At 47.3% G+C, this 15,358-nt stretch overlaps 1 protein-coding gene across 1 annotated transcript in view; it reads left to right on the top strand.

The window, feature by feature from the left end:
• Nucleotides 1-3,607, top strand: part of LOC144893362 (uncharacterized) — a 77,165-nt gene extending 73,558 nt beyond the window's left edge. The window contains exon 3 of the mRNA XM_078783941.1: nucleotides 3,425-3,607. Within this exon, the coding sequence (XP_078640067.1) occupies nucleotides 3,425-3,607 (183 nt within the window). The remainder of the gene's footprint in view (nucleotides 1-3,424) is intronic.
• Nucleotides 3,608-15,358: the final 11,751 nt, after the last annotated feature.

The following is a 15,358-nucleotide window of genomic DNA, read 5'->3' as shown; positions in this document are numbered from 1 at the left end:
GGTGTTGAGAGAGGGTGGGTGAGATTTGCAAGACCCAGGCTCGAACCAAGGGTAAGTCAGATTGCGACAATAATGGGAGGAAAGGAGTAAGGGAATTTAGGTGAATAGTAAAGGAACAGGGGAATGTGAAGGGTTTCCTCTCTGGGAGAATCCTTGTTTTTCTGCTAAGACACTGGAGAGGGAATGGCAGGAATCCTTGTAGCCCGTTCGGCTCCTTAAGGGATAGTAAAGAAGCTTACTTCAAGTATATTGCTTTAAAATGCATCCGACAGATTGTGAGTTTTCCCAAAGGAATGCTGGGATTTGAACGTTTGACCTTTGCATCAACAGCTGGATGGTTTCATTGCTTCAATGACTCTAGGCCCCGAGAGAAGACCACAGATTGGGAAATTTTGCCAAAACCTTACACACAATCTCTTGAAGAACCTTATACAGCATCTCGTGATGTCACCGCACACATGTCGGATAAATGATAGGAGTGTAGCTGGACGCTGAGAGCTTTGCGAAAAGTCATCCTGAAGTTGCAGCGTGCCAACGGCTTCCCCTGAACCTGCCGTGATGTCTGAATGGCGATGCTTACGATCCCACTGTGGTTGGAGCGAAGAGGGAAAGGGATCAGGAGTAAAGCAAATGGAGCCGCATATGGTATGTATCAGCATGCAAGGGAGAGCTGTTTGCGGAGACTGGCCGGCCGGGCCGGGCCCGCAAGCTTGAACAAGACTTAGAACTTCAGGGGGTGAAAACTTCTGTTCCATTGCCAGTAAAACCCCGAGGGATCGAGAAGTATGTTTTGTCTGGAGGGTTTTAATCCCCCTACAAAACCGTGTCATTCAGAGGCAGCATTTAACGTCACCATGTAAGGGTTTAAGAGTCATTTCATCAAGTTGGGAAATGCTCCGTCGTGTTCACGCATAGCACACTCAAAGTCAACAAGGCATCGCTTTCAACTTGCACAGCAGCAAAGTCTAAAGTGTTGGTATCGCTGGAATGAGGAATATTCCAAGCAACTTGTTCTTATTTGGAGCGAATTTCGGGGCAATAATGCAAGGCCGGTCCTTTAATGGCATCCGGAAGTACTTCGATTGAGTTACAAGATGGAATTAGGGTCACAGAGAATCTTTTCTGCTCTATGAATGTCTTGCAAGTATACAGAGGAGAAATAGAAGGAAACTCCGACACAGGAAAAGGACCTTGGGCCTGTCACTGACATCCCAAAACGAATCAAAAGGTCGTCCTAAGCGCAGTACCGTACTATGAAAACAAGACGAATTTTCTTGCCGACTCTTGTTTCATTTTGCCTGTGATTTTCATTTGGAAATCCTAGTTATTTTGGCATTAGTGGCAGGTTGTCCTCCAAGGATCACCATTTGGATCAACATTGAATTTAAAAAAAACCTTTTATTTGTCCAAACGATACAGAACGTATCCCTTTTCACACTGACATGGTGATATACTCTCATTTCTCAACCCTCTGACGACGCAGGCACCAATGACATCACACATGCATATGCCAGAAAATAACGTCTTTTAAAATTTCCATTTATATCTCATTCAATTTTCATTCTTTTCCAAATTTGATTTCAACGTCAAGCAATGGTGACACAAATCGAGAAGGACATTGACTTGGAAAAATGGAAGTTTCAAGAACACTGCTGTCTTGGCCTTCAACTCTGCTGTTGGTGTTCCCCCCTCCCTACCCCCCCCCCCCCCCTTTCTCAACTGTACCTTTTAGCCAGTTGCATTCTGATCTGTTCAATGTACTAATACTAGCTTTTCCACAAGCCTCGACTATGTATACAATATATATATATATATATATATATTGTATCTATACTATAAGAAAGCTGTTTGTCTGTCTGTGTGTCGCCATTTTTCTCAGATTGCTGAACGGATCTTCGTCAAACTTTCAGAGGTTCATCAGTGAGTGTCGGGGAGTGTTTTAGGCAAAAAACAACACAAACTTGAAATGATTTTTTTTTTTTTTACTTGGAGGCCCATTGGTCCTTTGGACCAAATTTTCATTGGTCTTCACTGCCTTGTAGCATTCCTCTTTGCCAGAATCTTTTGGGTACTTTGGGTGCTTGGTCTAGAGTCTTTTGGGTCCTCTATGTATTTTGGGTCGTCGGGGACATTTTGGTATTTTGTGTCTTCAAAGTCTTTTGGGTCGTTAGGGACTTTTGGGTCATCAGGGACCTTCATCAGGGTCTTCTGTGTATTTTGGATCTTCTGGGTCTTTTGGATCTTTGTTTTTTTTTTTGATCTTTTGGGTCCTTGGGGACTTTTGAGTCATCTGGGTATTTTGGCTCCCCAGGGACTTTTGGGTCTTTAGGGGCTTTTGGGTCTTCGGGGTGTTTCGGGTCCTCGAGGACTTTTGGGTCATCTGGGTCTTTAGGGGTCTTAAGGATGTTTGAGGTATTAAAGGGTCTTCAAAGGTCGAAGGGATCTCAGCAGTCTAAAGAGTTAAAAGCTACATTTCACCTATGCCTCACACACACACATGCACTCACACACAATCACACAATCACACACACACACACACACACACACACACACACACACACACACACACACACACACACACACACACACACACACACACCTCATCATCCATTTATAGTAAATTGCTCAAAGGTGCCTGAGCCTTTGTTGCTATATAAAAGGTAATATGAAATTATTCCCGATTAGTGTGTGTGTGTGTGTGTGTGTGTGTGTGTGTGTGTGTGTGTGTGTGTGTGTGTGTGTGTGTGTGTGTGTGTGTGTGTGTGTGTGTGTGTGTGTGTGTGTGTGTGTGTGTGTGTGTGTGAGATGTTATAATATTAAAGTATCGAATGTAAATTTTCCTTAGTGGCTGTAGGGACCCACAAAAAAAAAAATAGAAAAATGCTTCCGTCTGCTTCCGGGGCACTCGCTTGCAATCCTGTGCATTTCTTTAATTGTGTTTCTTCGACCCGAGTGGTGTTTGTAATAGCGGACATGGATTTTTCCCCCCTCCCTTTGGAGGAAACCCTCTCGTGCTCAGGCCTTTGGTGCTCCTATGGTTGGCAGCGAGTGCCCTGGAAGCAATGACGGAAAGAGAGTGGCAATAATTTATATGTGTGGGAAAATTGCATGCTTGGTCAGGGTCGCCCAGATAGCAGAGCTTGGGTACGGTTCACAAGAGAACCTGGGTTTTATTCCTGGTCTGGGCATGTAATTTTCCCACATATGTCAATTAATTAGTTATAATCCGGTTCATGTATTTAATTGAAATATACCATATATATATATATAATCCGGTTCTCCACTGATGATATGAAGGTCGCATAGTGACTGATATATATATATATATATATATATATATATAAAGGCAAACTGGTGGGAAGGTCCAACAGTGCAAACTAGTGGCCTTGGAAGAACCTCACAGTTCCAGGTGTCCCGTGCTCAGTGCAGCTCCAGTCGCAAACTAGCAGAAAAGGGGACCCGAGATTGTGCGTCACATGATGAGGCAGCCTCCCAGGGAACTTCACCCAGGTTCGGGCGTCTCGCTTTCTGGCTGCAAGGCTGTGGGAACACCGACTCCAACGGTACCCACCAGCTGCCACTGCAGCACCAGAAACGCAACCCATAAGGCAGAGAGAACCCTCCCAAATCCCACAACCTCTCTCCCATCCCCATTGGCAGCCAGCCCCAGGAACCTAGAACAGAACTAACGTCCTGCTGAAGGCTCCTTGGAGTCAGAAATGGCGATTATGAACCCTCGCCTCACACAAACATTTGCTGCAAGGGTTTTGATCAATAGGGGGCGCCTGCCACACATCCATCCTCCTTTGACATTCATTACACAGTTTACAAGGATTTTTTGCAGCTGGGGGAATACTCTTTTTTCGTTAAAAAGGTATTTTTAACTTCAGCTGCAGTCTGTAAGACACATAAACATCCACTGCAAACAAACAGTATGTCAACTGTACCTTTTTAACTTGAATCTTATTTCCCAGCTACAAAAATACTGAGAAAGTATGCAATTTTGGGAAATGGTTCAAAATACCAGAAGCAGATAAAATAAAATGCAGGTAGACATGTTTCACTCTTATTGGAGCTCATCCATCTTCTTCTTCCACTCTTCCCCTTATCGTGGGTGACCCTGCCTTGAACAGGATACTCCTCCACTTCTTTCTGTTTTCAGCCAACTCTCTCCACTTTCCAACCACCCCGACCTTATTGATATTCCTCCTCACACAATCCTCCCATCTCAACCATGGCCTACCTCTTTTCCTCCTACCTCGCTCCCTCAACCGAGCCGCTTTCTTTGCCATTCTTGCTTTCTCCATCCACACCACGTGTCCAACCCACTTGAGCCAGATTTTTACCAAACTCCCCATCAACCTCGTTTACACACCATCACCAATCTCCTTCCTCAGTTCATCCATCTTCCTATCCACCCTGTTAACTCCAACAATCCTCCTGACCCGGTTGTTCTTGCAGACCTGCAGTCTCTGTTGTTACCCCATGCATGTGGAGCGAAAAGCGGGGTTAAGCATTTGGTTCATGTCTGTCCGTCCGTCTGTCGACAGATGTCAGTCCATGATCAAGAACAACTTGTTTAAATTTAATGTTTTGAACATGAATCGGGAAAACAAACCTGTCGTTTAACAGTACCTGGTCTCTGAATTCATCCCGATTGCACATGCGCAGAGAGTAGTAGTGACGTCATTTCTTTGACTCTGTCTGCCTGTGTGGCAGTCAAACAAAAATTTAAAATCATTCCAAACAGGAAACTTACTGTTTTTAAGGACGTCATAAAGGCCACAAACAACAGGTATGAAGAAATAATGTAACAGGTTAGATAGGGTGGTGTAAAAACGCTTTGTCAACGGCCGTAAAAAGGTAGTAAAACGTGGAATTAATTTATTTTTACGACTTTTACAATCTTTATTTTATTTAAATTGAAGTATATACTTGAACACTGCGTGGGGTAACATGTTCTATGAAGTCTTTAGTTGTCTCTCATTCAGTGCCACACTCCCCAGACCGTAAATTACACAATACACCAGAACTTTCCCCTTCGATTTCCTGGATATTTTTTCTGTCTGCCACCAATCCCTCCACCCTCCATGCATTCGCACCCACCTGTATCCTCCTCCGCAACACCATTCCAGGTCACTGACATTGTTCCCCCCAGATACCCAAACCTATTGTTTTATACTGCCCTCCTTCCCTTCTAACTTGATATTCATTTCCCTTCGCTGCTATCCATCCCACATTATATCTCCGTCTTATCCATAACCATCTTCAATCCATGTTTCCAGAATACCTCCTTCCACTCATCCAGTATCTACTGAATGCCATACTCCCTCTCCGCTTCAATAGCCAGATCATCTACGTACATCTTCTGCAGAATACCCTTCATGAATACCTTCATCAATACAACATAATGTCGAAAATATTTTTGCTGGGTTGAACTGCTTTTACAGAATTATATATGGTAAGAACTCTTAACTGTGGTGAGTACGGACAAGAGGAATGTTGTCCCAATACAGCCATTGCTGCACAATTTGTGAGCAACACACCACCCACGTGTTGTCTATTCACACCGCCCCTCTACCCAATAAGCTGGTAGACTGAATAAATGTGGTTGAATGAGAATGTGATTATATGATTAATGATTAATTAATTAATTAATTAATTAACTAATTGAATCAATTAATTAATTAACTAATGAATTAATAATAATAATAATATATTAATTATTAATATATTAATTATTAATACTAATATTAATTATTAATAGTAAATAAATAATCAATTAATTAATTAACTGAATTAATGTGAATAAATGTGATATGGCACAGGTATGATGGGCCAAATGGCCTCCTCTTGGGTCAAAGTTCATTGCATATCTTTACCCCGCGCTCGTGAAGCGAAAAGCTGGAATAAGAAATTGGTTCGTGTCCGATCGTCCGCCCGTCCATCTTGTCAATTTATGATTGTCCGTTGATGATCGAGGAACAACTTAATTGAAATTGAATGGAACGAATCTTTTTTGAGCACGAATCAGGAGAATCAATCAGGATTTGTTGACCCTATCCTTGAAATAATTATTGATATTAACCCTTTGAGTACGGGATTTTTTGGGGGGTTAAAAATACCCCCGGTACGGGATTAATTTGGCATTACGGGAATGCAACCACGTACTGACGATCTATTTATAGGTATAGTCGATGACGTGTTGTAACGTCATCCGTACACAAAACTTTTTCGCGGGTTGCGGCACTGGATGTCATCCGTACTCAAAGGGGTTAAATTGAAGTATATACTTTCACAAACACTCCCAGGGGTATCGTGTTCTATGAACTCTCTAGTAACCTCCGCTACCGAAAGTGGACGGAGGTTATGTTTTCACCCCTGTTTGTTTGTCTGTTTGTTACTTGGTTGGCCTGGTCTGTGATTCTGTCTGTCTGTTTGTCTGTCAATCACATACAGGTCACAGTTTTAGACCGATCTTCATGAAACTTCACTAAATGGTAGAATTGGTCATAAGCAAGAAGAATATTGATTTTGAGGTCAAAATGTCAACAAAGGCTAAAGGTCAACAACCTTGTCAAATTTCTAAAATCCTCAATTTTCATCCGATTGAGTTGAAATTTGAATAGGATTTACATATCAGATAACTGAATTCAACCACCAACTATTTTGCAGATCAACATAGGCCAAAGGGTCAAGATAAGCCAAAAGGTCAACAACCTTTTCTTAATTTCTAAAATCCTCAATTTTCAGCCGATTGACTTGAAATTTGAATAGGATTTTTATATCGGTGGACTGAATTCAACCACCAACTATTTTTGAGATCAACCTGGGCCACAAGGTCAATATAGACCAAAGGTCAACCACTTTTCCTCAAATTTCTAAAACCCTGAATTTTCATCCGATTAACTTAAAATTTGAATAGGATTTTTATATCGGCAGACTGAATTCAACCACCAACTATTTTTGAGATCAACCTGGGCCACAAGGTCAACATAGATCAAAGGTCAACCACTTTTCCTCAAATTTCTAAAACCCTGAATTTTCATCCGATTGACTTGAAATTTGAATAGGATTTTCATTTCGGCTAACTGAATTCAACCACTAACTATTTTTGAGATCAACAAAGGCCAAAAGGTCAACAACCTTGTCAAATTTCTGAAATCATCAATTTTCATCTGAATCACTTGAAATTTCAAGAGGATTTGTATATCAGGTCACTGAATTCAACCGCCAGTTATTTTAAAAGTCAAATTTTTTGTAGTTATTCCATAAGTATCTTGCTTTGCACGACATCTTTCTTCTTGTTTGTTTGTGTGCCAGATATCTCGGGTTCAATTTGATGCACAGGTTGGGTGTATGACAAGGACAAAATGATTAGATTGTGGTGAAAATCCGGATCCGGATACTATAAGTGATTTTTTTTTAGTGATTCTTCACCATTGAGTGATAGGGACAAAAACGATATATAGCACGATATCTCAAAAAGTTATGGACGGATTTGGATGAAACTTGGTGGACAGGTTGGTTAGGTGGCAAGAACAAATTGATCCCATTTTGGTGAAGATCTGAATATGGATCTGGATATGAGATTTTTTTTAATTTTAAAGGTGTTTCTTCACAAATGAGAGATGGGGCCAAACACTATATATATAGTACATCTCAAAAAATTGTGGCCGAGTTATGACAAAAGGGGTGAGGGAAGGGGGAGGGGGAGGGGGAGGGTGGGAGGGGGGAGGGGCAGGGGGAGGGCGGGAGGGGGGAGGGGGAGGGGGAAGGGGGAGGGGAAGGGGGGAGGGGGAGGGGGGAAAGGGAGGGGGAGGGGGGAAAGGGAGGGGGAGGGGGGAAAAAGGGAGGGGGAGGGGGGAGAAGGGGAGGGGTAGGGGGAAGGGAGGATGGAGGGGGGAGGGGGAAGGGGGAGGGAAGGGGAGGGCCAGTCAACAATGACGTTGCAGTTCTCATGGTCGGAGAGCAGCACAACAATCGCGACATCGTCCTGCATCTTCGCAACAGCACGAAGTGGATTTTGGAGACTCACCGATCCTGTGACGCCCTCCAGTACCGGCGTTGCCGGGCGGGGGAAGGGAGACCCGTACATTCCCAACCCGTACATTCGCCCTCTCAACTCAAGCTCACTCGGACAAAAGCCTCGCACAAATTACACCGTGAAGGCCCAATGGCCATGTCTATGCCACAAATCAAGTACGTGAGCGAGTCGGGCGCACTGAATTGAAAATATTGTTATAGATCGCGGTTAGATGTTATAGACCGAGCGGTGGTGTAAGACCGCGACCTAACAAAACTCACCCGATTCACCCAGACTTTGGCCGTATCGCACCCCAGCTGCTCAATGAGGGAAAAGACGAAAACGACGCAATGCAAAGAGGAAAACGAAGGCAAAGAAAGGTTTGGAAATACGACTGAATTTATTGACTATTTACACACAAGCAAAAAGAAAGCAGTCACGTTTATTTACAAGCACATAAGACGCAGGTGACACAGGGAAAATACTAGCTTATACAGACTTAATTAACCCAGGACAGAACAAACAAAAGACACTGACTCACGCGGGGAATTGCAGGAGGTGGATGGCTGGAGGTGAACGCTTGGTGGAGCCAACGCGGAGCTTGGTGGAGCTGAACGCTTGGTGGAGCCAACGCGGAGCTTGGTGGAGCCAACGCGGAGCTTGGTGGAGCTGAACGCTTGGTGGAGCCAACGCGGAGCTTGGTGGAGCCAATGCGGAGCTTGGTGGAGCTGAACGCTTGGTGGAGCCAACGCGGAGCTTGGTGGAGCTGAACGCTTGGTGGAGCCAACGCGGAGCTTGGTGGATTGGTGTGACGGGTTCTCTCTCCTTCCTTAGTCCCACCCAGTTCAACAACTTCCTCTCTTGCTTCAGGACTCTTTCTCTCTCTTTCTTGGTCCCTCACTCTTTACCACCGACTCCTCACCGCAACCAACGCAACCACTTGACCACCACCTCTACTGACTGACTCTTCACCACTCTGCACTTGACGACCGACTCCCAACCAACTCAGACCAACTCAAAGTCCAACTCCAGGCCTTTCTGTCTTCTGCTCTCCTCTGTAAAAACGCATCTCCCTTTTTGGACACGCCCTGCCTTGGGTTATATAGGCCCCCGCCCCTCAACCTTTGCGAACCTCCCCGACCGCTCTTCCTCCGCCCTCTGTAGCCAAACCCCTGGCTCATGGTTGGTCGAGCGGGGCTGGTTCACTCCTCCCCTCTCTGACGAGGTGGGGAAACGCCTTCCTTCCCCCAACCCTGCCTCGTGGTCAATGGCGGATGAAGGGAAAAAACCGACCAAAATGCGGAAGGCGCTTCAAATTGCAATTGACGGAAAGGGGGGAATGGAAGGGAATCTATCTCTTTCACTGGTGCAATGGAGTATTTCTATTAATGGAAGACACAGCCTTACGCTAAAACACAGAATAAGAGATAACTATCAACAGGTATATTCTATTACTTGGCTGACGTGTATGCTTGTGGACTATGGGACGCCCTTTTGGTCTTTACACAGCTCCGGAGGCAGGAGGCACAGAATAAACAATAATCACAACAATACAGCACACAATCAAAAAAAAATATACAGTCCTCATATCCACAACACTGCACCCTCCTCCTCTTAGGCACGTCCCGGGCCTACAACTTTTATTTAGTGTGACACGTAGGTGTAGTTCCCTCTACTTTTAACCTGACCCTGAGTGCGACAGTTTTAAAACATAAATAAATGTGTCCCGCTGCTCCATTGCACCCTGCCTAACAGACTTACGCCCACAGTTAACCGAATTGCGGAATGGTCTTCAAACTAAACACTGACGGTGGGGAGCATTATTTACACTGACGCTATTTTTATTTACAAAACTAACCCAGGACCTGTAATTGTTCTTTCTGGGGGGGAGACAGTCTGCTCTGCATCGACGCACCATGAACGCACCCAAAAACGCACCAATACACACCCAAGCACCAATCGGTGCAGTCACCATTGTTCAATGAATGTTCAATAAAAATAAAATCAACAACCCCTAACCCTGCAGGTGATCTCTTGCTCTTCGGCTCCCTCTGCTGGTTATTATTATTTGTCTTCCAGATGTTGTCATTCTCTTTTGCTTTGCTTACTGGCGGCCTATTTGCAATAAAGTGTGCCCAATGTGCCCTTCTTTATTTTCTTTTATTTATAGCCCACAGGGCCGACTAGTGTGGTTCACCTGTGGGGCATCGGTGCCCTGTGGCCAAGGTCCGCCAGCAAGATTTCAGGCCCTCATGGCCGGTTCCAGCAGAGGGGCCATGCCCCAACCCATGGGGTCCATAAGTGGTGCTCGGCCACAGGCATGTGGTCCATAATGTGGTGCATCGATGCAGACAGCTGGTTCTGGGAATTTCGGGCGCACAATGGCCGACCCACGCACGCTCCCCTCGGCGCCCAACGGCGCACAGGTCATGTGGGAGACAAAAGGGGAAAGACAATTGAGCGAGGGGTAAGGTCACAAGGGTACACGTCAAAAAGGCAATGCAAGGCGAAATGCGTACGGAGGGCGAAGTGAGAAAGCTCGTCCCTACCGTACGTCACCCCCCTGTTACCTAGCCCACCCTTGCCCTTACCCCATATGTACAAAACCTACACATTACCAAATTCGTCACTACTGTCACGTCTCCCCATATTTCCTCTATACCAAATTCGTCACCACAATCCCTCTATCCAAAATTTGCCATCACCAAATTCATCATCAGTCCTCATAAGGAGGCAGAGATGGAACATCAAAGCACAATGTCACACCCACGTCATGATGCGTCTCACAATCCAAAACATTTGCATCAAAAATAATTAAACATGGCATGGTGCGGAGTACCTGTCACCTCAGGTGAGTGGATGCAGATGGTGCGAGGAGATCCTTCATCCTAACTATCCTCTAAATGACTTTAACACACTTTACACTACCCGGGGTCTTTCTCCGGCCAAACCATTGGCCCTCTTACACTATGGGTTCTAAAAACCAATTCCCATTGGCCAAACTGTGGTGCTCTTCAATTTGGGGTCTCACTCCCCCGATTCATCTCCCGGTGCCCTCGCACAATTTCTGGGCTGTGGCGTGTACCTCTCCCAGCGGGTCTACCCACCTGCACACCTCCACCACTGCAGTTGCCTCCGAGCTTACCTGCTCCTTGCCCTAACCTAACTACCTGGGGAAGGCCCTCTGGCACTCTCCCCACTCGGTGCCCTCTCTGGCACTGGGCTACCCGGGTCCGTCCTCCGGATCCTCGGGCCCCATCCACAACTCTACCGGCTCCCAGAGCCCACCTGCGGCCTCACCTGGCCGACATCCTCACAGTGGTGGAGTGCCCAACCAACTACACACACTAACAGGCTACACGCCCAGCCATTTCCACACTACTAATGCACCCATTCACAACACCATTCTGCAACCGCACCACAAATGCCAATATCCAACCACAATTTACCTGTACCCTCTACCTAACACTTACACTACCCGCCCCGGGTACTCGTGAAAGGGGTCCACTCTTCCCCCATCCACCCCTTCGCACCATGCACCTCCGTACCACTTACTCCAACTCTCTCCACACACCTGTACTTGCACACCTGTGCTCTCACACCTGGTGCCACCTGCACCCTTCTCTCCCCAAGCGCATTCGCGCTGATCCACAACACTCATTACTCACACACTGCTCCACACACCTGTCCAGTTGCACACCTGTGCAATCACACCTGTTCCATCCTCACACAGCATCATCTCATCTAACTACTCCCCTCTGAAACTTGCGCTTCCCAGTCGTCGCTTTAAACTATTGCGCTCCCACGTCATTATCATCCATACTAATCTACCTGCGTCCCCACTACAGGTATCAGTCACTAACTAACCTTAACGTTACCTACTGTCATCTTCGCTAGATCCCTACACACCATATCCTAACCCACCCGGGCTAGTTTTCACTGCCATACACCCCATAAGCTATTGCTCCTTTGCCCCCACCTGTGAGGGATGGTGGATTTGCCATCCCACCACATCGGGGGTCTCTCACTACCAATTTCGCTCGTCCAAATCCAACAATTCAAAAATTTTCCATTTACTGCCAAATCTATTCACTTTTCTAAATTTCGTTTTAAATCACTATCACTATCACCATCACCCGTCTACTTATTACATCCTCTCGGTGCGCCAATTTCCTTGGAAAGCTCGGCTTCGTACAGCCGAGCCATGAACGCGGGTTCTTTTGTGCCAGCGGCTGGATACGTCCCGCATTCGTGGCAGGGATGGGGGCTTACCCGGGCCGAGATCCCACGCACCACCTCGGCGTGGAGCCATCCAATGTCCCGATCTCGACCTGCCGGCACGTCTCAATAGAAAGTGGTCGCCATGACGACCCTTCCTATCGGGCGGCCCGCTCCGTCTAGTGGAGCCCGGACGCGGCCGTTCCACGCGAGGCCCAGCGTGGATCGCGCACGGCAGTTCTTTCGAAACCGCCGTGGTTCGGATCCCCGCTGGTTCTCGCGGCACGCGAAGCCCGGCACGCACCGAGGGCCCGAGTCGGCTATAAGTCGTTCCAACCTTTAACCCGGTTATCGTCGATGCTTCACCTGGATGCTTACACCCCGCAGCCCGTTCCTTGCTCACACATCCAGCCGTTTCCATCCTCCTCGTACCTTTCCTTACACACCCAGGTACACCCCTTCCACTCACAGCCTTGGTCACACACCTGGCCACCGAACACCTTGGCACACATTCGTTGGTATCACACCTCACCAACACACCTCTTCGCGCCCCCTCCTCGGTCACCTCCTCTGTGACAATCACAGGTGTGCCCTCATTCGCACACCCAACCACGTGCCTCACTACCAACTCAAATGTGCCTTCCCACACACGCTCTACCATTCCAGGTGTGCATCCTTCCATCCCAGGTGTACATCCTCGCTCACCTGTCACAACCAACTCACTCTCCTTGTCACTCTCACTACTCTCACCTCCATTCTTGACAGCGCACTCACCCTTACTCTTGACAGCACACTCTTTCCTCATGCACCTGTCCGTCAAACACCTTTCTCGCGCACACTCTCCCGTTACACCCTCTGTAACACTCACCACAGGTGTACACTCTCTCGTTACTTCCTCCGTAACACTCACCACACCGCGCTTCCATGTACCCCCTCGCACACGCGCTTCGACCGGCTCACTCCTGACGGCACACTCACTCCTCGGCGTGCACTTTTTCCTCACACACCCCATGGTCGGACATTCTCGCACACCTCTTTTTTCGCACACCTGACCTGTCACACACTTCACCAACGGCCTTTCACGAACACCCGGATCCAAACCAATCCCCAAGCCGACTGAAGCTTTCCTCACATCATATACATTGCCACTCACCTCCGTACCTTGTCTCCGCACCTCCTTTGCCACCTGCAAACTTTTTATTTGGTTAGTGAGCATCTCATCATGATTTGAACACAGACTTTGTACATTATCCATTTCTCCCTGCAATTCCCGGGCTACCTCCGTCATCTCTTCAATTTCAATGCCCACTTCCGCTTTTTCTGTACTCACCTCGACGACCGTTGGCTTTAATAAAATTCCCTCTACCTCATCGGTCGCCGGCTTTTCCAAGCCCCGGGTCGCGATTTCTACCCCCGTCATTGTACCCGTGCTTTCCTCCGCTTCGCTCAACCAGCGCTTTTCGACTCGCGTTACCTCCTCGTGCACCCCTGGGACCCTTTCGCCCAACTTGCGGTCTCTGTCCCTCTGCTCCCTTTCCTCCCTATCGGCCCTCATTCCGTTCGTTATTTCTTCCATTTGGTTTCCCAATTTGTTTAACAATCGCTCACTGTTCCGCTTCAAATGGGCTTCCATTTCAGCCATAATTAATTGCATGTCTTCCACCGTTGGTACAAAGGGCGCGGCAAAATTTGGTGCCGCTACACCCACATGCGTGAGGACGCCATTTTGTGCACCTGATACACCCTCAACCACACCTTCTTTACTCTCCTCCACCATTTTTTTTCCTAAGTCCTGGGTCGATTCTACCCCGTCTATCTCTCCCACCGGCATCCCGTCGCCTTGAACAGCCATGGCGCGATTTCAAAATTCAGGTTTTGTAAAACAAAACAAATTTCGGCCGCTCCAAATTTTGACCAAATTTTTTTTTTTTTCCTCTATTCGTTTTTTTTTAAAAATTTGGTCGGGCCTCGAATCTCACTCCCAGACACCAATTGTTATAGATCGCGGTTAGATGTTATAGACCGAGCGGTGGTGTAAGACCGCGACCTAACAAAACTCACCCGATTCACCCAGACTTTGGCCGTATCGCACCCCAGCTGCTCAATGAGGGAAAAGACGAAAACGACGCAATGCAAAGAGGAAAACGAAGGCAAAGAAAGGTTTGGAAATACGACTGAATTTATTGACTATTTACACACAAGCAAAAAGAAAGCAGTCACGTTTATTTACAAGCACATAAGACGCAGGTGACACAGGGAAAATACTAGCTTATACAGACTTAATTAACCCAGGACAGAACAAACAAAAGACACTGACTCACGCGGGGAATTGCAGGAGGTGGATGGCTGGAGGTGAACGCTTGGTGGAGCCAACGCGGAGCTTGGTGGAGCTGAACGCTTGGTGGAGCCAACGCGGAGCTTGGTGGAGCCAACGCGGAGCTTGGTGGAGCTGAACGCTTGGTGGAGCCAACGCGGAGCTTGGTGGAGCCAATGCGGAGCTTGGTGGAGCTGAACGCTTGGTGGAGCCAACGCGGAGCTTGGTGGAGCTGAACGCTTGGTGGAGCCAACGCGGAGCTTGGTGGATTGGTGTGACGGGTTCTCTCTCCTTCCTTAGTCCCACCCAGTTCAACAACTTCCTCTCTTGCTTCAGGACTCTTTCTCTCTCTTTCTTGGTCCCTCACTCTTTACCACCGACTCCTCACCGCAACCAACGCAACCACTTGACCACCACCTCTACTGACTGACTCTTCACCACTCTGCACTTGACGACCGACTCCCAACCAACTCAGACCAACTCAAAGTCCAACTCCAGGCCTTTCTGTCTTCTGCTCTCCTCTGTAAAAACGCATCTCCCTTTTTGGACACGCCCTGCCTTGGGTTATATAGGCCCCCGCCCCTCAACCTTTGCGAACCTCCCCGACCGCTCTTCCTCCGCCCTCTGTAGCCAAACCCCTGGCTCATGGTTGGTCGAGCGGGGCTGGTTCACTCCTCCCCTCTCTGACGAGGTGGGGAAACGCCTTCCTTCCCCCAACCCTGCCTCGTGGTCAATGGCGGATGAAGGGAAAAAACCGACCAAAATGCGGAAGGCGCTTCAAATTGCAATTGACGGAAAGG

This window comes from Myxine glutinosa, chromosome 8 (genome assembly GCF_964187855.1).
Source record: "Myxine glutinosa chromosome 8, kmMyxGlut1.1, whole genome shotgun sequence".
Taxonomy (NCBI): Eukaryota; Metazoa; Chordata; class Myxini; order Myxiniformes; family Myxinidae; genus Myxine; species Myxine glutinosa.
This window is presented reverse-complemented; position numbering and strand designations above follow the sequence as displayed.